We start from the raw sequence: 23852 nt of genomic DNA on the forward strand, positions 1-23852 counted from the left end.
AAGTCTTCATCATCCTCATCGCTAATTACATTAAAATCACCATACACATTTTTTTTCTTGTAGACAGTTCAAATATTTTTTATTTTTACGTTTTTAATGAAGCTCTTTGAGCTTTACTAGCCCTTAGATGCATTTTTATCACATCCATAACTTCTTTTTGCAACCCTTGGATAGGTTTCAACTTGTCCTGTGACATGATCAATACGTCTTGTAATTTCACCATACATTATTTTTTTCAGAATTGCACCTTACAATTTTTTTATTCCTAACCACCGCTATATCATGTTCCCAATCACTATCCTTATTTGTCATTTCAACTATTATACATACCATCATAATTAACTAGTCCCACATGAAATAAATAATAATGTGTCAAAAAATATTATAAGTAATTTAAGACATTTTACAAAGATAATAACTTCTTGTGATTATATTACTAAGTTAAAAATATCATCTACAATATTAATTTATTTGCATGATCATTTGTTCATTTTTTTGAAGAAATTTTTAGTAAATTTTAAATGTTTATTGTAATAATTAGTATATATTACAAAATCACTTCAGAAACTCAAGCATTAAAAGTCAATAAAAACGAAACCTTTACCACTAAATATTTAGTAAAAGTCAATTACTAGATGAGAAAAATTATATGAAAGGTATAGTAAGAATATTTTTATTTTCACTACCTATCAAATAGATAAACGGATTACATTCCAAATTGATCTAACAAAAGAAATAAGTTACACTAATCCAAATTCCTAAACTTTAATTAGCATAGAAGCCCCCAATACACAAAGGCCACAATCAATTCAAAATGGATTTCTAATTTATAACCAAAAATTACACACGTACCAAACTTTAAAAAAAAACAAAATCAAAAATCAAAAATCAAAACCAGACCTGAGCTCTCTGTATGTTCGCTTGTGCTCTCCTCCCCCTACACAGGTTCTGTATCTTCAGTTCGGGTGTGGAGAGATTGTTATCAATTTAGCCTCTGTGAAACTGCTTGGTCCAGTTGTGATTGCTCGAATAAAGAAGCCAGGGAATGCATCAAAGAGTTGAGCTTCAGAGGATGATGAATTTTTTCACCTCCCTTCACCTCTGCTCCTTTTACATTGTAACTTCTTCAATGGATGATTGGAGTTTTGTTCTCTACTTCTTCACTTGGACAATTGAAGTTTGGTATAGAAGGTTCTAATAATAATCAATGCGTAAATTGAAGGGGTAAGACAGACACTCAAAATAAATGTGAGAGAGAAGAAAATAATAAACTCAATTCACAATATTATTGAAATTTCAAATAATGAAGAAAGTCACATTACAATAGAAAATCTGACAAACTCTTATAGACTCTCTCTCTAGAAAACATCCTAAATAATGTCTTATTTATAATTTACTTCACTTGTTGGAAAAGAAATCACTTGCATAAGAAATTACTAAATGAAACACAAATTTCTAAACCACACAACTACTAAAAATCTAATTCCAATAAAACTAATAAATAAATAAATAAATACTTCTAGGTTTGGTTTAATATGCCAACATTGCCTCCCTTAAACCAACCTCTCTATTGACATAGGTTCAACACCATCTCGAACAACAATTTCTATGCAAAATTCTATCGCTGTATAATTGACATGCAACTCCATCTTGTTGCAAGTTATTAACTTCATCTTTACACGTAGTAGTGGAAGCACTTTGTATTTTGCAAGCAATTTCTTCTTGATCAAAGTACTCATTCATACAAATCCATTCATCATTAGAGTCACCATATTTACCACCAATGTAAGTGCCCAAAAAATACAAAAATCATAGATTGCTCTCTTACCAAAATTATCATCACCAAATAATTCAAAATAGCCACTACCATAATTAACCAAAAATTTCATACTGTCAATAAATTTTTTTGGAGTAAAATTTTTTGAATTCCAATGAAATCCATATCTATCAAATCAAATATCTTTCCATCATTTTGAGGAGAGTTGAAACCAATGATTTTTTCAATAATAATTTTTTTTCTTCACATACCAAATCAGAATTCTCTTCTTCTTTTACCAAATTACTGCATTCTTTTCCTTCAATAAATTCATCACTCTCAATTTCTCCAAACAAAGTATGCAAATCAAAACTATAATTCTCAATCTTTCCTATATCATCAATAAATTTATCATTCTCAAAATTCACAAACCATCTCCAACAACCAGACTTCGGTTTGAAAGCATAATTCTTTTCAATCGTCTGCAAAACATAGTAAATATCCTTCTAAAATCTCTAAGGTATTTTAGTACGACGAACAAAAATTTTGTAAATACATTTTGCCATTGTTTTACGCATTATTTGAAAAAATAATCGTGCTTTCTTCTTGAAAACATGTTTTGGCAACTCACTTGCATCAACCCAACAAAGAATATCATTTAAATTACATTATTTGAGATATTTTTTCATTATTAAAATGCAACCAAAATATGTATATCTATTTGTACTTATGGGAGTCAACATAAAAATTTTTCACCATTAATGAGATCTCTATAATATTCCATTATTTAATAATTCATATACGTGAATAAATTTTTTCTCCTTTCTGTCATGTTTCCTGGTCTCCCTAGTTGATTGATCAATCAAATCTTTTAATCTGACTACTCACGGCAATCAATAAATCTGACATAATTCCTCTCTGATATCTGTCTTCACACCTGCAGTAATCTAACAATTTTTAGACCAATCTTATGGTCGAATTTTTCACCAACTACACATTTTAGGACCAACTTTGTGGACTAACTCGATTAATTGAATACATTTTTGCAACTTTGTGCCCTAATTCTCTGATAGCGGAAACGCTCAAAACTAATCTCATAGTTTGGTTTTGATGCTAATTGAGAACCCAAATTTTAGAGTTCTAATAATAAGCAATGCATGTAGGGTTACAAAATTGAAGGGATAAAACAGACACTCAAAATAAATGTGGGAGAGAAGAAAATAATAAACTCAATTCACAATATTATTGAAATCTCAAACAATGGAAAAAGTCACGCAACAATAGAAAATTTGATAGACTCTTCTAGATTCTCTCTCTAGAAAACATCATAAATAATGTCTTATTTATAATCTACTACACTTGTTGGGAATGAAATCACTTGCATAGGAAATATCAAATAAAACACAAATTTCTAAATCACACAATTACTAAAAGCTAATTCCAATAAAACTAATAAATAAATAAATAAATACTTCTAAACTTGATTTAGTATGCAAACATTTCCAGATGAGGGGAAAGAAAAAGGTGTAGTGATGAAGTTTTGTGATTCGAATTATTGTCGTTGATTGAATTATTGTCCTGATAAAGTTTTCTTTTGCATTCTGTTTGTCGGCTTGAATTATTGTCCTCATTTGGCCTTTTGAGCTTCGTTTGTCAGATTTTCAGATGTAATCATTTTTTCTTGGGAAAAAGGTTACAATGCCTTTCAACTCTTTTCCAAGTAAAGTTTTGGCCTTTCAACAATTAACGGTAAAGTTTTGACCCTCAATCTAATAAAATAGAATATTCGTGGCCCTTCTATCAAACCTAGTAATTAAATTTGACGGGAAGCATCATCTCGCGAGATGCAAGGTCAAATATTAAGGGCATTATAGTCTCTGAACAAAGAAAGAGTAAAAACTCTTTCACCACTGATTTTCCCTCCAACAATTTCCACCCCTTTTGCTCCAAAACCCTAGTGCGAAAAAATCAAACTATTCGATCCGGATGCTGCAGCGAAAGTGCTAATTGCTGTGCATCAACTGGAACCAGATGGTCACAATTCATCGCTTGCTCTTAGTCAATTCAAGTATTTTGCAGTGCTTGGGCATCTCCATGTCCATACGCCTTCACAGAACTCAAATTTCCCACCATCTGCATCTTGGGCTGTTGGAGGTAAATACATAAAATGGAGTTCAGGTTCTGAAGGGTCCAAGAAACTTAGTGTCAAGCTAATATGGTAATTGAAAGATGGAAAAGACACTGCATTCCCCATGTTTAATATTTATGTCCAGAAACTGGCGGATCCCAAGCTAACTGACAAAGTACTTGCGGAAGTGGCAGAGTATCTTGGTGTTGCAAAAGTGGAAGTATTAAATCTCAGACATACCTTTTTCCTTGTGTCTGGATCAACCAAAGGTACCTCTGCCTTCGTTGTTGGCAAGTCTTTAATGGTTGACAAGAAGAATTCCTCCCAAGGGGCCAATAGTAACATGCCTTGACCTTCTTTGCCTTTGCGCCCAGTTCTACCTAGTCGATGTATATATTGCTGTCTGTCAGCTGGCAAACCAATATGCAGGGCCAATTGTTTAATTTTTTAAGGAGCATTGCCGGGCCAAGAGTCGCTATTTGCTACTGCAAGATTAATTGATAATAAAGCTCGATGCCACCTCACAAATCACACTCCCAATATGTCAACTATGAAAGCCTTGACTTTCATGAAAACAAATGTTCTAATTGTGTCATGATCATAGTTATTAAACTCGGCCCGGAGGGGAGACCGGCGAAGGAGGTGGGTCAACGGGTCACTGGTTCAACCGGTGGGTGAGTGGTTGAACCAGTGGGTCACTACATATATTTAAATATTATATATTATAAATGTTGATATAGGATATACGACATAAATTATAATAAATAATGTCATAGCAAATGCTCATATAATTTAATTTGCTATAAAGAAATTAATTCATATAAGAATCAATAATATAAAGTTATTTAGTAATACACCAAATTTCAAGTATAAAATTTTATCTATGTTTAGTGTAATTATCTAACTTATTTATAAATTTTAAGTGCAAAAAATTATTAAAAATAATATATGTTTTTAAAATGAATTATGTAATATGTTATTTTTTAAGTCCATTTCATAAGTTTGGGGGTCATAAATTTTTATTAAAAGATTCCAAATAAATTTGTTTTAGAGAAATGAAAAAGAAAGATAAAATTGAAAATGTTTATATAGTATAAGTAAGCAAACTTATCACCATCTCATGAAGTAGCCTAGCGGTTGCGTTGTTGTTGCAATGTATCACAGGTACAAGGTTCGATTCTCGGCATAGGCATAAAATTTTTATACGAAACCTGGTTCTTAGACAAAACCGGCCGGTTTTGGCCGGGTTCCCGGTTTAGTCCGGTCGAACCGCCGGTTCGTTGACTAATCAACGGTTTGACTGTTTAAACGATCCAATTTGAAACCCAGCCCGGTCTCATGCCCGGTTCACCGGTTTGACCGGTTCGACCGCCGGGCCGGGCCGGGTTTAATAACTATGGTCATGATCCCCTTCCCATATCTTTACCAGAATACTCGTCGCTGCCACCAAATGATGCCGCTGCAGCAGCAACATCAAGGCCGCCACCAATTGATGTCATTAAAGCAGAAAATCCGCCTGATGGGCCTCCACCAGCTGCCATCCCTAATCCAAGAAGGTTAAGTGCAGTATGCTTAGGACCAAATACAGATGGAGTTCCCAACGTCAGTTCCTTCAAGCTAGACCCACTATCACATGGCAGCCCAAGTCCTAGGCCTGTTGCCAATGATGCACTATCAGACTCAATTGCCCTCCCACTCCACTCCTGCTGGCCGCTGGAAGCTGACGCCGAAGAAACAATCCCGAACCCTTTCAGGAGTGAAACATTAGTTGCTGCTGCTCCAATCTGAGCAACTTTTTGTAGTAATGTTATTGCAGGCATGGCAGGTTGTGGTGCAGGCGCATACTGCCTACGTTCTTGCCCTGCTGTTCCAAAAATTGATGAACCGTGATTTGCCAGCTGCCAACAATTTCCACCCCTTCTGCTACTTCAAGCCTCAAATTTATAATCCAGGTCTGCGATCTTGAAGGGTCAGCCAAAGTTAGAAGATTCTCCTTTTCTAGATTTGCAGGTTCCTCCTTTAGAGATTAAAATGCCCTTGATATTTAATCGTGCATCTCACGAGATAATGCTTTCCGTTAATTTTAACTGTTGGGTTTGACAGAAGGTCATGAATATGCTATTTTATTAGATCGAGGGCAAAACTTTATCGTTAATTGTTGGAGGGTTAAAACTTTATTTGGAAAAGAGTTGAAAGGCTATTGGGACTTTTTTTCTCTTTTTTCTTTTTTGTCGTCGAGTTTTTGTTTGGCCTGACTTGATTCGGACGAATCTGTTTCTGTTGGACTCGAAAATGACTCAGTCCGCGTCAATCGAGTTTTGGCCGACTTCTCAATGATTCTTCTATCTGCGAGGAGACTCGAAATGGTTGTGGACCACAGTCCTCCGTTTTGGTGATGAATCGGCCGAGTCATCTTGGACTCGGCTGCATCTTTGAACCATAGTGTTGACAGAAGTATGTCCAAGGCAGCAATAGGCTGATTTATGCATAACAGATAAGGCAATTAGACATCGGAGATTTGGTTTATGTCAAGCTTCAGCCTTATAGGCTGCATTCGCTGAAACAAGAATCAGAAGCTATCACCGCATCACTTTGTGCCTTTCTGGAAAGAGTTGGACCTGTAGCTTATTATCAATTTCAGTTACCATAATATGGTTCGAAGTCTCGGCCGAGACCGAGACGACTCGGCCGAGTCGTCACCGTCTCGACTCCTACCGATACGATACCGTGACGAAACGATACTGAAATACTTGACTCGCTGAGAAATCGGCCGAGTCGTCACCGCGACGGATTGACTCGGCCGAGTCACTCCGACTTATCCCAAGTCAAGACGAGAAATCAGCCGAGTCACACCGTGACAGATTGACTTGGCCGTTTCTTTTGCTATTTTTTAATTATTTTTATTTAGCATAATTTTTTATATTATTAACAATTTTTAGAATATTAAATACTTTAAAATTTGCGTCTCACCGAGACCGCGATCGATATGTCGAGATCGATGTGGAACGTTCCGGGCCGCAGCCGCGACCGCGACCGTGACTTTGAACCATGGTTACCAACAATTGCTAAGAAACACTCCACTTTCTATGTTTCTATGCTAAAAAAGAAGGTTGGATCTCAGATGGTTCAGCAGCAAATTCCCTCCGATTTGATTGCTCAAGGTCATTTGCTACGGGAACTAGTGGCAATTCTGGACAGAAGATTAGTCAAAAGCGGTCATGTGACTGCTACACAGACATTGGTGCGGTTGAGTGACAGTTTCCATGAGCATGCTAGTTGGGAGTTTTGGTTTGATCTTCATCAGCAACAACCCGAATTCAGTTGTTACACGTGGTAATTTTGATCTTTAAAAGCTTGAATGTTTTTAATTCTTAAATGTCTCATAACCAGTTGAACATGTGCAATTGTCAATTGTGGTAATTTTTTGAAGTGGTATGGTCCACCTATTTCGAAGATGACCAACAGTACAATGGCTGGATTGTTAAGGAATTTGAGATGGGTGTAAAAAGAAAATAATGTTAACCAAGGCAGACTTGTGCAAGGTCAAAGCAAGAGCCAGGTGTGAGGATATTTATGGTTTTCTTGAAAATTATTCCTTCAATTGATAAAGGAATGAAGATACAGTTAAGAGGAAGAAAAACCGAGAGAGAGAGAGAGAGAGAGAGAGAGAGTTTCTGTTATTTCTTCCAAGATGCCAAAATGATGTGTACATGTTGGATTTATACTCTAATGAGTAACAAATTCCCAATTGATTAACTCACTCATTATTAATGCAGTAACAGTCTTAAACTAATTGGTTAACCACTGAATTAACACCCCAAACAACACCGTAACACTTAAATCCCCCCACCCCCATATGACTACTACTATTAACACAACTAGAAATTCAGTACTAATTCTTTAAAGCTTGACAACTTTCCCCCCTCTGAACAAGAATTCGTCTTGGCCAAGGCTGGAACTTGGAATCTGCCTGAGAATGAAAGATATATCCTCCTAAGATGCTTCCTCTTCACTCAGCTGGTACCATTTGATCAAGTACTGGATCGCAGGTTGAGAATTTCTTAATATCATTCATCTTTTCAACACAGCAGCAGGTTCCAGCCAGCAGTGATTATTGCTGTCCAGTTCAGGGACAGTGAGAGTCAGTTGCTGAGCGGGTCCTATCTTCTTTTTCAGAAGAGAAACATGAAAAACAAGGTGCATTCTAGCACCTGCTAGCAGTTTTAGTTTATAAGCCACAGCACTGATCTTTTTTGTATCTTGAAATAGTCCATGGAATTTGGAAGCCAACTTGAGATATCTTCTAGCTGCAATGGATTGTTGTCTATATGCTGTAATTTTAGATACAACCAATCATCCATTTCAGTTGTCTTTCTGTTCTATGCTTACCAGCAAAAACCTTCATTCTATTCTCAGCTTTGTCTAGATGTTCCTCGATTGTTTACAGCATCAGCAGCCCAGCATTTGCAGCAGGGATTATAGTATTATAACAAGGTACCATTGGAAGTGGCGGCATCTTGTAGCCATAGTGTGTGCTTCAAACACAGAGAGTTTCCAGCTAGAGTGATAAGATATATTATACCATCACTCTGCCATGCTAAGCCATTTACTTCATTGTGATGGTAGTTCACTAGTCATGCATCTAAGAAAAGGCTCCAAGCATTGATTGAATCTTTCACTTTGCCCATCTGTTAGGGAATGAAAACCAAACTGTAGTGCGATTCTGTTCCGTGCAACCTCATAATTAGCCAAAACAAACATAGATATCAGGTTTTATGAACAATTTCCCGGAAACATTGCAAAATTGCCTCAAAACTTTTGTACCTTTGGTTTTGAATCCTAGAACTAAGAACAAAAGATGACAAAAAATTGTCCTAAACCTGTACGAGTCTCCTTTCAGAAGCTCAAAAATTGCCGAAAAACACACATCAGACTTCAATCAACCTAGAAGCAGGCATGGAATGTAAAAAACTATGACAGCAGACAAAATAGCAACAGTATGTTTAATAACACGGAAGAACATGATTTGAGAGTATGATCCTTCGTGCTGCATTGTAAACGCAAATTCAAAGAATAAATAATGGTAGCTACAACACAAGAAGCTGTAAAATACAGGGTAAAACATGTAAATTTTTGTAATTTGCACCGTGCAGAACTCTTTAAAAGCTAGTAAATTCTCTCTGCTGTGGAGACTGGGCGGAGGAAAATAATGATAACTGTTATGTTATCTTTGCTGCCTCGTTCAGCAGCTTCAGTAGCCAATCTTTTTGAGCACATTCCAGGTTCTTTAACAGTATCCTTGATTATGCTTATTACATCTGCTTCGTTCATAACATCCCAAAGCCCATCACTGGCCATTACCTGACAATCAAACAAGTCACTTGCAGCCAAACAAAAATAATAATAAAAAAAAAAAAGGGGTAGAGATAGAGAAAGAAGAAGTCTTAACAAAACACGCAATGATTGACATTAAGGTGATTACCGTGAATGAATCATACTCCATGATTCACTTGTATGGACTAGTGACATACAACTTATACATGCCAAATACATGATTTAATAATTTCAAGCACAAACTCAAATGACACTATAGAATTAAGCTAGCATCAAGACACGTATTATTTAAACAGCATATATCAGGATTATGAACTTTAAATCCTCTTTATCCATCCAGAATTCTATTCAATCCTCAATTCTATTTCACCAAGCCTTCAGAAGAGTAATTGCTGCTCTCTGGGGATTAAAGATGAAAGAGAGGCTATTCTGTACAATATCCAGTGGGAATTGCCAAAAGCTGTATTGCTGGCAAGATAATTGGGCATTGCATATATACTGACTAGTTTGAAAATCAGAGATTGCCAGCCCATTTTGGAGGAAGTACTTGCCAGGACTAAAAGCTGGGCCCATAAGAGACTAGGAGGGCCGCAACTCATCAAATTAGTGCTGCCCACAACCACACTCGAGAGGATTAGAAGCTAGTTTATGACCTGGGACAGAGGAATCATCCTCTGCAGACTAAAGTATGACGCCATCAGAATGGGGTTCCAGGCCTTCACCAGAATCTGTACCAGGAATAGAAGTCTCTGAACCATGTGAGGATTTTGTTTTTCTGGAGGAGGAATATCTTTAGATTCTATAATCCATTAGCAAGGAAAAAAGCTTCCAGTTTAAAGTTTAGGTTGGAAATGTTCTCACCTCTAATTTCATAATTGGCACTTATGAGGCTCAATTCTACAATATTTCCTAAGAAGATGGCTGGATACTTCACTGGCAAAAACACAAGCAATGCTTTCTTCTATTATTCAAGAAATTAATTGGTAGTGTCCTGAAGGGAGGAGGGTAACTCATGAAGTCAGATAATTGATTAAAATTACTAGTTATTGGTCTCATTTACTCTTAAACTTCAATTTCAGGATTCTTTGAAATGGTCTTTAGCTAAACCTGGCATAATTTCTACACTTGTTTCTTAGTTTATATTCAGATAATTGGTAAAAATTACCGGCCACCTTTACTCCCAATCCACAAATTCAGGATTCTTTACAATGGTCTTTAGCTATATCTGGCATGATTTTTTACAATTGTTCCTTGGTTTGTCTTCAAGTTGTGGCTGGCTTATAGAAGTTTACCTGGACTGGACAAGCTGGAACAATGGGGTATCAACTTGCTAGTACAGTTTCTCATTTTAATCAGGCTGAGAAATCCATTAATCCTCTCTATTTAACAGTAATAACACAGCTACCTGCAAGAAACTTATCACTATCCTATGATCAGAACAGCTCAGTAATGGCATACTGAGTTTGGTTGGCTCCTTCAGCTTTCCTCAGAACTCCTTTCTGTGTAAGGTTCTCAAACTTGCTACAGCTGCCACTAAATACCGTGAATGAATTGTCACAATCAGGAGATAACTACTTTAGCTGCTCCTCTAATGGCTAATAGAACAAGAACTGATATTCAGTGTCTAGTAGCTAGCTGAAAATCTATTAAACCAAGATAAATTGGGATTTCTCCATGCAAGTGGAGATTGTTGAGCATAGGATTTCGTTTGAATTTATCAAATGAAAAAAATCTTCCATAGGCAGGCTACACAGCCTCCATTTTACCTATTATTGCAGATACTCTATATAATTTAAGAGGTTTCCCCCTCTTCGAAAATTCTTGGCTAATCAACAGTAGTAGTTTGTATTTTTTTTTTTTTTAAAGTGAAAACACCAAGGTGTCAATTTCTAACAGCAGTTTTACTCCGACGTCAATCTAATTTTGTCTAATAAAAAATACTTTGTTATTCTGGATTAAGTGCTAACACTTGGGTAAAACTAAATGGACTTCAATACTAAGTAAAAGCAAATCTATGCCACTTCAAGGTACAAAGACACCTGAATTGAGATGATTGCTATAAAGCTTTCCTTCCTTTCCTTTTCTCCTTTTTGGTAAAAAGGAGCAGAAGGGGGATTTCCACCACAGAACATGCAAAACCGTTTACCATGAAGTTCTTGAAGTTATTTACAGCTGCAATATAGCAGTAGTATAACTATGCTAGCTGCATCTTCATTAGAAACAATTCCAAACAACAAAACAGAGAAAGATTCAAATAGTCACAGTTTGCAAAATTTGGCCTTGAATTTTGAAGAAATAACAGTAATGACTCATCAAGAAATGCCAAAATTAGAAATTAGGAAGCATTAATATCGTTAATCCTCTGCTGAATCCAAATTCTAAAGGTCATCAAGTTACCAAAACTCAATTTCTTACAATGTATTCATCTGCTGCAGAGAGTATGGTTTCAGTTATCTCAGGTTCAGCTGTTACAGCAGGCTTCAGATCATCATCTCCAATAGACCGTGTAACCTGTTGAGGGAAAACGTTTGATCAGTCAGTTGAAAAACCACATAATTCTTTCAATATGCAAAAGTTAATCACAAAATTGCCTTTCTTGATATTTGTAAACATCAACTGCTTTTCTTCTTTAGACGTCTGAAAATGGAGTTGTTTTGCAAGATAGAAATTGCATGAAAATTGTTCGATTTGTTCAATGGTGAAGCATTTTTGGGATGCATTGAAAGGAGATGTTTACCTTATCCTCGCCACATAAGGGTATGTATCTTGTTATGCTTTTCAAATGGTGAAAACATAAGAGAACCCATAAGGATAAAGAACTGCATCAACATCACCATATAGTCGCTTAATTCATCAAAAACTCAAATGATAACTACCTCTAATAAGAATTTTCCTTTCAACAAAAAGTCCTATAAAATTCAAGTTAATTCAAATTTATGATTCTTGTTCCAACTGGAAAACAAACTAAAATTGTGATATTTATATGGATTGAAGGAAATTGAAAAGGAACAAGACTAAGTTCACTGATACGACCATTTACAAAATGTCCTTAGGATTTTGGAAACTTTCTTGAGATTCCTGATGCAATTATTGCCTTAGCTCTGTGATGCCTAAAGGTTTCTAAGACAATTTCCAAGACTCCTCCTGTCTTATTCTAGCACCATTTTTTGCTGCAGCTCTTTGCCTCTTTTTGCTTGCAGCCCCTGATTGTTTCTTAATTGGTATTTTGTGCCCTACCAAATTTCCTACCTACATAGTCAACTTTGGGTGCTACAGCAATATCATTATTTTCTCCTTTTTGTTGTGAAAGTGTCACTTGTATATTGCAGTATGGATGGGAAAAAAATAGGAAAAAGTCCATTGGAGAGACCAACACTCACTATTATTAATAAGCCAAAAAGATACAAAAAAACAGTGTTAAAAGGCAAAAGATTGGAGAAACCTGGAGAGCAGCTTGACCAACCCTCCATGTATCAATTTGCCATTTGACTTGGCCACCAGCACTAATGACACGTTCTCTCTCTTCAGACCAACTTGCAACATGATCCTACTATATTAACGTCACTTAATTGGTAAACCTGAAACTTTGTGCAACAAGGCACCACCAAGACAAGGATACAAGGTCTCTCACTTATTAGAAAGTCAAGTCCCAACTCACCCTGCTTAAAGAATATGGATGACCAGAGCGGCACAACATGGTTCTGCAGTCACCAGCATTAGCAACAAAAAGCCTATTTTTTACAATAAGAGCAGTGACTGCAGTACAACCAGGATGCCAGTCTTTCTTAATAACTCCCTTGGATTTGCGACGAGAATCTAGTTCTTCCCTGAATGCAGAGTCTGTCTTGACGAATGCTTCGTAAAGGGCATCAGATGGGCTTATCAACAAAACAGAAAATAAGACAGATTTTTTCTGGTAACAATCAGGATATACATAAAATATATAGTCAAATAGGGCAAGAAAAACCTGCTCATGGAAGCTAAAGTTTGCAGAAATCCAGGTAGTGCTCCAGCTGAAAACTCTGCAGCTGCTGCACCTACATGTCCTTCAGTTGATTACCTAGTATTCTTGAGCTTATAGTCCCTCAAAATATTACAAGAACTTTTAAATATTATTGCCACAAACACCTTAACACTTGTGAGAACAATCTCCAATATCAACTCATGATGGGTAAACGGATATGGGCTCAAAGCAAAACTACCTTCCACTTTTCTGACTAAGAGATAGGCTAACTAGTCTGTGAATGCACAAAAACTGTATGTAGAAATTGCACTTCTGTTGCATCTAGTTGTTGGAATTTATTTACTGGCGGAGAGCTACCAACCCTCTGAATACATCTTTCCCCATCTACTCTTTACCATGAAAGGTAAGTCTTCTAGAGAAAAACAAAAAAGGCTCCAAGTAGATACAAGAAATTTAAAGTTTGTCTTTGAGGATGCACAGTTAAATACGTTTTCTACATAAGCAACAAAAGATTGGTTTCTAGAAAGTAATTTTATGGAGCACATCTTTCAAACCTCTTCGCATTCCTCTTAATGAATAAAAGGACAAATTAGCTAACAGATTTTATTCAATGATGTCCACTAAGTATCTGACTTAAGAACTGTGATAACTAACAGATCACTTCTTCAGCATAATGGCCTTTTAACTAGCAGAAAAGAAACGATTGCAAACTAGCTAGGAACAACAGATGAAGGGAAGAGAGCAATTCAGAGTTTTCAGGTTCATTCTAGAGCTTGATAGCCATTAATTAAGAGCATGAAAGAAAATATTGCAAAATAGATACGATAAACAGATAAAGACAGGAGAGCAACAGAAAGTTCTTAGGCACATAAAATGACGGAAATAGCTGTCCTCTACTTTTTTTTCTTTTTTGTTTTATTTACTCTAATCTTTCTTCCCCAACAAGAAAGTTAATCTTCAGTCCCATAACATGAATAAACTTTGGCAAACACTCAAACCAGATACTACTAACCATTCAAACAAAGAGAAGAATGAAAGTAAGCATAGTACTGAAGCAACTTAATCCATCTTCCAGTTCCCATCCAAAAACAGAAATCAGTAAAGCCTATGGTTTCTAGAAGGGTATCAAAGGCACGTCATCAGAATTAGAAAGTAGGTACATACCACGATGGCCGTCAAAAATTCCAAAGGCATGAATATCCTTTTCATCACACAAATGAGGCATAAGAAAGTGCCTATCCTCCATAGTTTCCCTTCTTCCACACGTTGCAAAGGAACCCCAAGATACTACTGGAGAATAAGCAAAAGAATCAGCAGATGAATCAACCGAGACTCTGAAAAAGGACTCTGGCATAATAGATGCTTCTTTTGAAGAATATTTTCCTTGCGTGAACCAGTTTATGCTCTCATGAAAACTTCTAGAATTTGTAACATTTGAATGCTCTGGGGTTACAGAAGGTTGAATTACGGCCATTTCCTCTCTATTATTGCTGTTTTCAAGAATTGCATCCAGTTCCACAACTATATCATCAAAAGAAGGCCTACTTTCAGGATCTGCATCCCAGCATCTCTCAATTAAAGACAACACACTTGCTGATGCACCCAATTTACTACTAGCAAGTACAGGTCGCAATCCTTCAGATACAACAGCTGCTGTAAGTTTTTGCTCAGTATAGTTCATTTCTAGCACAGTGTGGGCCTATAAAGCAAAGTTGCCTAAGATCACTTAGTTAACAGAACAAGTAGACTTATAAAGTTAGCAATATAGAGCTACTTAATTTTGCATAGAACAGAAAAGCACTTGAAAGACAAATAAATAAATTCCTTGCTCTTTCCTTCTTTTCTTTGAAGGAGAGAAGGGTTAAAAGTATCACCACGACATTGAAAAGAACTCTTTAAGCAGAAGTTTGACAGACAACAGGACATTGGAGGACCATATCGTTAAGAGACATCCTGCTTAAATTGCAAATAAACTGCTAAACTACATAAGGCTTTGATAGGTACACTTAAGCCATAAAGCCCAAGGAAAGGGGGAGGGGTGGGACAAATCCTCTCTCAACATGGCACCCACCCTGTGATACATCTCGAAACGAAATCTCATCAGCTGATTCAAAAACTAAGAACATTGAATATCATTATCTGAGATACAGGCTTCATTCTTTAACCTTCTAAACAGCATAGTTTCACCAAAACCATAGCTTGCAACCCCTTTAAAACCAGCCAGTTCTTTAGCCTTAAACACGCCTGACTTATCATGAAGATGGCCAGGAAGAGAACCTTAGCAAAAATCAAAATCCAGTTTCACACAAAACAACACATTCTAAACTCGTTCATCTTCTTCAACCGTTATATACTCTAAAAAATTTACAGCAAGGTGAAAAGCATAATGAGAAAGTCAATTGCTAGGAGTTCTCATAAAAGTATTCCACTTATCAGCCATTTTAGTACAAATACCATTCACGTAGATAAAATTAAAAAAAAAAACTTTCACATAATTATCATTATGCTAATGGATTATAAAACTAATCGATCAGCTTGTGTTCGAGACATATCAATTCCCGTTAGGTAACAAAACTCCCACTTCAATGAATCTCAAGTCTCAGTTTCTGGGTTAAAAGAAGAAAAGAATAGGCAATACAGCTTGTAGACGAAACGAACATGAGCCACAAGAAATAAATACTTATTGCTATCATCATAATGGTAAGAAGTATCAAAAAGGAAACACTGAGAAAGTTAACCTGGGCTTCTGCACGAAGATCAGTATATGGGACAACCCCAGTAAGAAGCTCGCTGCAGTAGACAAAATTCCAAGAAATCAAACATATGGAATAATCAGAAAAAATGATGACAAAAAATTGTTGTTGATAAAAGAAGAGTGAAAGTATAAATTTCAGGATCAGGCACCAACACAAAATAGAACATAGCTAATAGAAAGTACAGATGATAATAAATGCACATATCATTAGTTAAGTCTTTTTCTAATACCAAACTAGCAGTCGCATTTGTGTGAGCAAGATGATAATAACTAAAAAATTAACTTCAGCCAAGTTTTATTAAGTACATACAACAAAAGAAATTGAAGATGCATTTTGCTTAGACGACACTGTGAACATTTTTCAGAAGCTAACATGCTCTTCATGGATTGTTCTGCAATTCTTGTTAAACAGAATAAGTGACAATCTAGGTCGAGGAATTTATTGAACATCAGCTTAACATTTCAGCGAAATTAAAAAAAAGTTAGTTATTATTTATCTAAAATAAGAATGAAACACAGGAACTAAGAGTTTCAGGTTTCATGCTTTCTTGACTATGACCTATTTAAAATATCATAGATGGTTTGTAGGTGTCTCTTACCATCAGAAAGCATCATTTGGTACTGTTTACTCTCAATTTGTACAAAGAACCAGCCAAACCAGGATATATTTGTCAAAAATAAAACACTGCTCAGGTATTCAAAAAATACCATAAGGTTGTAAACATCAAAATTTTCTCACTCAATGAACCCATATTTTGTTCCGTTCCATTCTATCAATGTCCCCACCAAGATAACAGGTTTTAGAAATAGGCAAAACAAAACAGAATGAAGGCATTCCAACAATAAACACGGCCTTGTTAACCTTGATTCGTCCATTCAATGACCCCATTTTTTTGTTTCCTATTGTTGTACTCACCCAAAGGTACCAGTTACTATTGAATAGTAAAAGTTCACACCAAAAGAAGTAAATAAATAAATGCAGGCACAGTTTATTATAGCCACTAAATGCACAGACATTGGGTTAAAGCATTAGCATTCTGCACATCCTCCAAAAGAATTTTACTACCCTTTTTCCATTTCACTTAACTGCATAAGATCAGTTTCATATGACGTTTAATTCCTTATTCCAAATAGCACTATATCCCCCCCGAACAAGAACCTGAGCAGAGCAGATTGTTAATTCACAACCTACAGGGGCTCTGCACCTTGGCCTGTCTTTGGATTTTCACTGAAGTAACGGAGATGTAATGTCTAAAAAGAACAGGTTTATTGCTAGATTCAGTAAATGCACACCACATTGGATAACATGCTAGAGGCAATTCTTGTCTTTCCTGTGATTGTGTAACTTCCATGAAAGTTCAAGACAAGAACTGCTGTAGATTTTCCAGTTCTCAATCTTTAGAAGCTTCTGCACATTTACCTGTTTCTGGCTGTTTACCAAACTAATGGAGAGGAAATGTCTAGGAGAAGTCGATTTATGCCTAGGAATTATAATTGATCTTTTAAATAGACAGCAGATTGGATGGTCTGGTAGAGGTATTTCTCATTTTTCCTGTAATGATACAACTTCCATGATAGTTCAACACAACTGCCTTAAATTGAAAATGAAATTTGGATATATATAGTTGCCGTGTCAAATGATGAGGAGATACCAAAATATATGCAATGTAATGCTGAAATGCATTTGTAGCTACCAAAAGACCTAGAGAAAAACTATGCCATGAAAACACCGTGACATCAAAAAAACATTCAATCTCCGGAACCAAAAGGATACCTTGTCAGGAATGTTTAGTTTGCAAAATTAATTCTAGTACACATGCATTTTAGTTAAATTTGTTAACAGGTTCATCCATAATACATGAAGATTAGCTTTCACCAGTACTTACTTCAATGATACACCAAAACTGTAGACATCAGATTTTTCTGTCTGTAAATCTTTCGTCAGTATTTCAGGTGCCATGTATATGAGGGTGCCAACCATATTCCTTTTGTGGAAACCTCCGGTTGGTTTACCTGATGGTTTCCAATTACCAATTGAAACTTGCTTAAGATCTCTCAAGTATTCTGCCAAACCAAAGTCTGCCAAATGTGGACGGAGGTTCCTGTCAAGCTGCATGACCCAAATGTCTGTTATCCAAATATATTAATACAACACTACAAACTTTAACAGCCAATAAAACAAAGTAGTTTTCTTGTACAAAGTAATTTGCAACTTCCAGTTGGACCAGTCAAGTATAACTATGTTTTTGAGGGAATAACCAAAAATACATATTCCTGACACATAGCACTTGTGCAGGAAAATTAGAAAGTTGGCAAAAACCTTACAAGAATATTTGACGGTTTCACATCTCTATGTACAATCCCAAGACTATGTAGATACTTCAGAGATTTTGCTGTAAACAGAAACAAGAAGCACTGTAATAAACCACCATCATGGATGCAGTTCTCAAATTCTGTTGATTCAATAGGAACTTTATGACAGGATTTGCATAAAAACTGGGAATTTGAGCTTTCCAAATTGTTCTAATATCTTGCTATGTTGAACAAGTACTTTAAAGTTCGTCCATCTTTAAGACGTTAGCATATCAACAGAAAAGCATCATCTCAAGTCCTGTATTTATCAAATATTCTTCTAACACATCATTTCCTACATTGATAAGATGTCATATGATCTTAAGAAAAAATATCTATTTCCCCAAAGTAGTTCTTGTTTCTTTTCCAGCCTTCAAAATTAGATACCTATAGAAAGAACGCAGCATCTACACAAGAAGAAGAAAGGAAAGAAGCTATCATGCTTCTAGATAAAGCAAGAGATGCATAATGGAGCTTACAGGTGTTTTACAGATCAAAGGGAAAAAATGTTTGACCTGTAAATGAACAAATCCTAGGACAAAAATTCATGCAGATACTCGAACTATTGTAAAGGGTCAGGAATGCAGGTAATTCAAACCAAATCTAAAACATGAAGGATGCACATGAATGCTTGATATTATAAAACTTAAGTCCTTCAATACAGCACAAAGTTCTATCTAAAAAGTCATATATGGGGTGCCTGTAGGTCAAATAAGGCAACATACAACGGCTACAACAAAGTTTGGCACATTAAATGCTATACAGTATCTGTGCCAGACAACTGACTCCAAATATACTTTTAATCAATAAATGGTCTCTGTGAAGTAGTGTGAACTGTCACATAACTCACAAACTTTCTGCAGAAGTGGAATGATTAATTTGCAGACTTCAATACTGTATTTCTGGCACTCTCTGTTACAATTTAGAGTTTATGGTCAATCAAACAGATCAATGGAGTGTCTGTTTCTAATTTAGTCAGCTAAGCAGAGTACAAATAACCAACTTGAGATCCCAAGCTATCTTGAAATGGTGCTCCAGCTCGGTTTGCTTATGTTTTGATGAAATATTCAGCTCTGTCTGGCATAGCTCATTTTTTACAGCATCAAAAGTGAAATTTTTGTTTCTATAAAAATCTTTAGATTCAAAAAGTGATCAGTTCACCAACATCAATTAGTAACAAGCAAAAACCAAATCTATGACTGAACAACTGGCCTCCAAATTTTGCTTTTTTCCCTCATATGAGCCAGTTTCATATTGTTCTACTACTTTAACTTATTATCATATTTGATGGCCAAATGCTGTTGACCAAAATTCAAGGGCACAAATGTGCTGAGCATGGTAGAAAACAGACTTCAAAAGATCCAAATGTCAAATGAACTTCAAATAAGGAGGAGGATCAGTCATTCTGTCCATCGCAAAGTTGGATTCTTAGCACACCACACAAATCTTTTTACTCAGTGTCATTCTATGAGTCCTCCGCATGAAAATTTTTAACAGTAAAATACAGAAGTGAATAAGCAAGTACAAGAATTTCTTCAATCTTGACCCAGTTAAATTCTCTACCCGAAGGCCTATGCTAATGCTCTTCAGTTCTTAATTCCCAAGTACCCTAAATGGATAATCAAAGCTCACATTTTACCGTAAAAAGTTCATCACACTTGTCATCATTCCAACTCAATCCCAAACTTCCTGTCTATGCACGTGAGATCGAACAAACAAAAACATAGACCAACAAAATGCTACCAAAATTCACACGAACAGAATATACCTAAATCCAACGCAATGTGAATCACTTGATCGAAGGTTGGTACCCATTCATCCACATGTAATTTCTCCGCAAGATTTCCACACTCATAAAACTCGAAGAAGAACATATAATTTGGCGGCCGAGCATGCGCTGCTACTAGCTTAGCTATCCCCGTATGATCCAACTTGCTTTATTAGTCAAAACATCAAAAGCCCCCCAGCAACAAAAGGAACAGAAAAGTAAAAATGAAAAGAATCAGCAACAAAGTTCAATCTTCACAAAAACAAATAAAAATTGCATAATCATATCTAATGGGTAAAAGGGTTAGTAAAGAGAAATTTGACCAGAGTAATTGCAATTGCTTATGGAACTTATCAATGTCTTCAGAGGTGGACAAAATGGGCTTTTTCACTGCCAATTTTTTACCATCAAGAATAGCATCATACACCACACTCTCCGCCCCTGCAAATCAAATTCAACACAAAGCAAGTAACCGCATCAATCTCGTCAAGTTCATATTTTCACAGAAAAAAAAACAATTGGGAAATTGGTGGATTCAATCTACTACCTCGAGCAATTGGGGATGAGAGGGAGTAAGAAGAAGGCGGGAGATGAAGAGGGATTGTTTGGCTGTGACAACAACCCCGAATGCATGTGTTTGGTTCCACAATTTCCAGTCCCATTTCTGCCTTAGCCTCCTCTGCGTAGAATGTGTTGTTTTATTGTGTATTGAATTGCTGTGAAGGAATATTTTACTCGCAAGCTAATTAGTTTAAGCAAAAAAGAAAAAGGTTGGAAGCAAGTTAGTTTAAAGACAAAAAAATTTGGATGGCAAGTTAGTTATGACAAAAGGAAGTTTCGTTTCTACATCTAATTGGAAATGCAATTAAACCATTTTTTTTTGGGTCAAAATTTTGAACCAAACTGCTTTCCAGTCTTTTGATATTTCGGCCAAATGTATTTAGTCCCAAAGTATGGGATACGGGGCAGGAGCGGTCGTCAGGCCGACCGCTCCTGAACGGTCCTCTCACAAGCAAAAACATGAGGAGAAAAATGATCCACGTCAAGAAGGCTTAAGAAGGGGCAAAAACGACGCCGTTCCAAATTAAAAAATTTGGGCTTCCAAACGGAATCAGACGGAGCAAACGGTAGAGTTGAAATTTTGAAAAGCAAATTGAAATTTTGAATTAGCCGCACAAAACGAAATTGAGGGAAGAGGCTTGGCGTACTCCGTCTGAAGATAGGGAGCTCAGTTTTCTTTTTTCAGAAACCTCGTATCTCAGTTTTCTTTCTTAGAAAACTGTAGCACAAAATTCACAGAGCTGAAGGAAGAGGCTTGGCGTGCTCCGTCTGAAGATAGGGAGTTGACAGAAAACTCTTATCTTAGTTTTCTTTTCTCAGAAAACTCGACACAATTTCCGTCCGAGAGTGTTACCGAGAAACTGAGAAGAGACTTTGGTGACTGGGTCAGCAAATGTTGTATCCATTTTAAATGCTTACAAGGCTTGCAGGAAGGTAGAAGCAAACAGAGAAAATTCAACATGTCATAAAACACCAGATTCTGTCCTTCAACTTAATAGCAGAAACAGCTGCACTCTCTGAATTTGGTGAAATGTAGAGTGTATTAGCAGACGAAGGTAACGTGACTGAACCATATAACTAACTGTGGCCAATTATTTGTCATCCAAATGCACATCTGTTAAATGAAAGATGAAATTAGATTCACTGAAGACATCATATGAAGATGATAGAAGAATAGTAAAATTGTACCGTATCTGTGTGTGTGTGTGTGAGCATTTAGCTTTTCAGTGATGAACTATAATGGGATAGTAGTCATCGGAAGACCCAGGGGTATGTATTGAAATCAAGCGGAATTAGTGAAAGATGAGAGAAATAAAGTCACATTTAACAAGTGAACGAATGTACATCCTGTTGTAAATTAGTTACAGGTTATAGGTACTGTATTACAATTGATATGAATCATTGTGCATCTAATAGTTGGTCCATACTCATGACACAATCTTAGTTTGCCCTTCTCTCCTGACCATGCAGTGTGTATATAATGGAGGTGCAGAATTAAATGAGGTAAAACAGAGGAAAAGACCGACCTATGTGAATAATAAATGGGTGTACCTGGTGTTGTAAGTAAATTACATGATGTAATAAATATATTACAATGAGTAGAAAATGCTTATTTGGCCCTCAAAATATAGAAATAGTAAAAAATACGGAGTTGGCTTAGGCGGTTGTCATTGACGAATGACATAAGGTCCAGTGAACAAAGTACCTAGAACCTAAATATAATCATCCGAGTGGATGTACATACAGTTAAAATATACTTACAACATGTGACCAATACATTACAATATGTATAACTTATTGTACACGGAGTTGTATTTGTACATACATAATATCGTTGTCTTAGAGTATAATAGGATTTGGTGTACGAGTATTTGTACAATATTAATCATATCGATGAACGTAATAATAGGATTTGGTATACGAATAATGTGTGTAACATAACACATTATGAATGGTAATATACATTTATGTTGTCGTTTATGTACATACCATTCATGAACTGCTGCAAATTAAGGTGTTTGATGCATAATTAGTAGGAGCAGAAGTAACAGATTGTAACAAATTGGTAGAAGATAGGACCCCTGAATTAGAAATGGAGTTCAATAGTGAAGAGGATGCGCACAAGTTTTACAACAACTATGCCTTTAAAACGAATTTTAATGTATGCAAAGACTATCTAAATAAAGACAAAGACGGTGTGACGACGTCTAGAAAATATAGTTACTGCAAGGAAGGTGTAAAACGCAAGTACGAAGGTGATGTGATGCCAAAAAGGACACGAGCGCCGACGAAAACAGGGTGTGGAACTAAAATGGTTATTGTGTTGCTTAGAGAGATAATGAAGTACCGTGTACATGACCTTATCTTAGAACATAACCATGAGTTGCACATTGCTTAATGTTCGCACATGATGCCATTACAAAGAAAAGTGAGTGAGGCTCAAGGATTCCAAGTTGAAACAAGCGAGGATGCTGGGATTTCATTGAAACAGAGCCATGAGCTTATGGGAAAGGAGGCAGGTGGGATGGAAAATGTGGGATATACTCGGAAAGACCTGAAACGATATCTTCGTACTCGACGGGAAAGGAGTTTGAAATATGGAGAAGCAGGTAACATGCTGAATTATTTTCAAGAGCAAACACTCGAAAATCCATCCTTTTTTCATGCCGTACAGCTGAATTGTGAAGGGCAAATAACTAATATCTTTTGGCCTGATGTTCGCGTTGACCATTTTATTTAATACCATAGAATTTAAAGTTATAGAATCTAAGCCAGCAGTACAAATATTAAATTAAGAACTTTCACTTAAATGTAGTATTGTATATGCATGTATTGTATTCCATTCTTGAGAGCATGTGGGTCATTTATGGATTGATAATGTCGTCATGTAACTGCAGGTTGAGTTAAATGAGCTGTATAACGTTGCTGTTAGCAGCCAACGAAGAATATTAAAGATTGCAGAAATGCTCGCTTCTCAGCCAAGAGCAAAAGCTTCCACTTCTGGGCCTGAAGCATTGGACAAAGGAAAAAAAACCTATACAGGAGGACTATACAATGCACAAGAGTCCTGATACCGAAGAAGAGCTGGAATTTCAATCTGCCAAAGAAGGGGGCAACGATGAGGAGGATGATGCTGATGAATTTGATGCGGAAGGGTCTGAAGAAGTTGAGTATAATGCATTGCAGAGTGAAGAAGACGATGCTAATACGAGGACAAATATTGAAGCCATTCCA

At 36.3% G+C, this 23852-nt stretch overlaps 1 protein-coding gene across 1 annotated transcript; it reads right to left on the reverse strand.

The window, feature by feature from the left end:
- Positions 1-8843: 8843 nt before the first annotated feature.
- LOC113773013 (protein kinase and PP2C-like domain-containing protein) lies at positions 8844-20785 on the reverse strand. Its single transcript, XM_027317525.1, has 12 exons — positions 20605-20785; positions 20381-20498; positions 20058-20224; positions 18263-18330; positions 17824-18047; positions 15921-15972; positions 14347-14881; positions 13186-13255; positions 12877-13096; positions 12661-12765; positions 11634-11729; positions 8844-9245 (listed from the first exon to the last, which is right to left on the reverse strand). The coding sequence occupies exons 1-12, from the start codon at positions 20717-20719 to the stop codon at positions 9051-9053; spliced, it is 1965 nt and encodes a 654-aa protein (XP_027173326.1). The 5' UTR covers positions 20720-20785; the 3' UTR covers positions 8844-9050.
- Positions 20786-23852: the final 3067 nt, after the last annotated feature.

This window comes from Coffea eugenioides, chromosome 6 (genome assembly GCF_003713205.1).
Source record: "Coffea eugenioides isolate CCC68of chromosome 6, Ceug_1.0, whole genome shotgun sequence".
Lineage (NCBI taxonomy): Eukaryota > Viridiplantae > Streptophyta > Magnoliopsida > Gentianales > Rubiaceae > Coffea > Coffea eugenioides.

What these genes read in the sequence shown, in the direction of transcription:
- LOC113773013 (XM_027317525.1), bottom strand. Translation starts at nt 20,719, where the DNA reads ATGGGACTGGAAATTGTGGAACCAAACACATGCATTCGGGGTTGTTGT. An exon ending in TGAAACCGTCAAATATTCTT is followed by an intron (nt 18,048 to 18,262) that starts GTAAGGTTTTTG and finishes TGGGTCATGCAG; the next exon opens with CTTGACAGGAACCTCCGTCC. An exon ending in ATCCATATTCTTTAAGCAGG is followed by an intron (nt 12,766 to 12,876) that starts GTGAGTTGGGAC and finishes TTAATATAGTAG; the next exon opens with GATCATGTTGCAAGTTGGTC.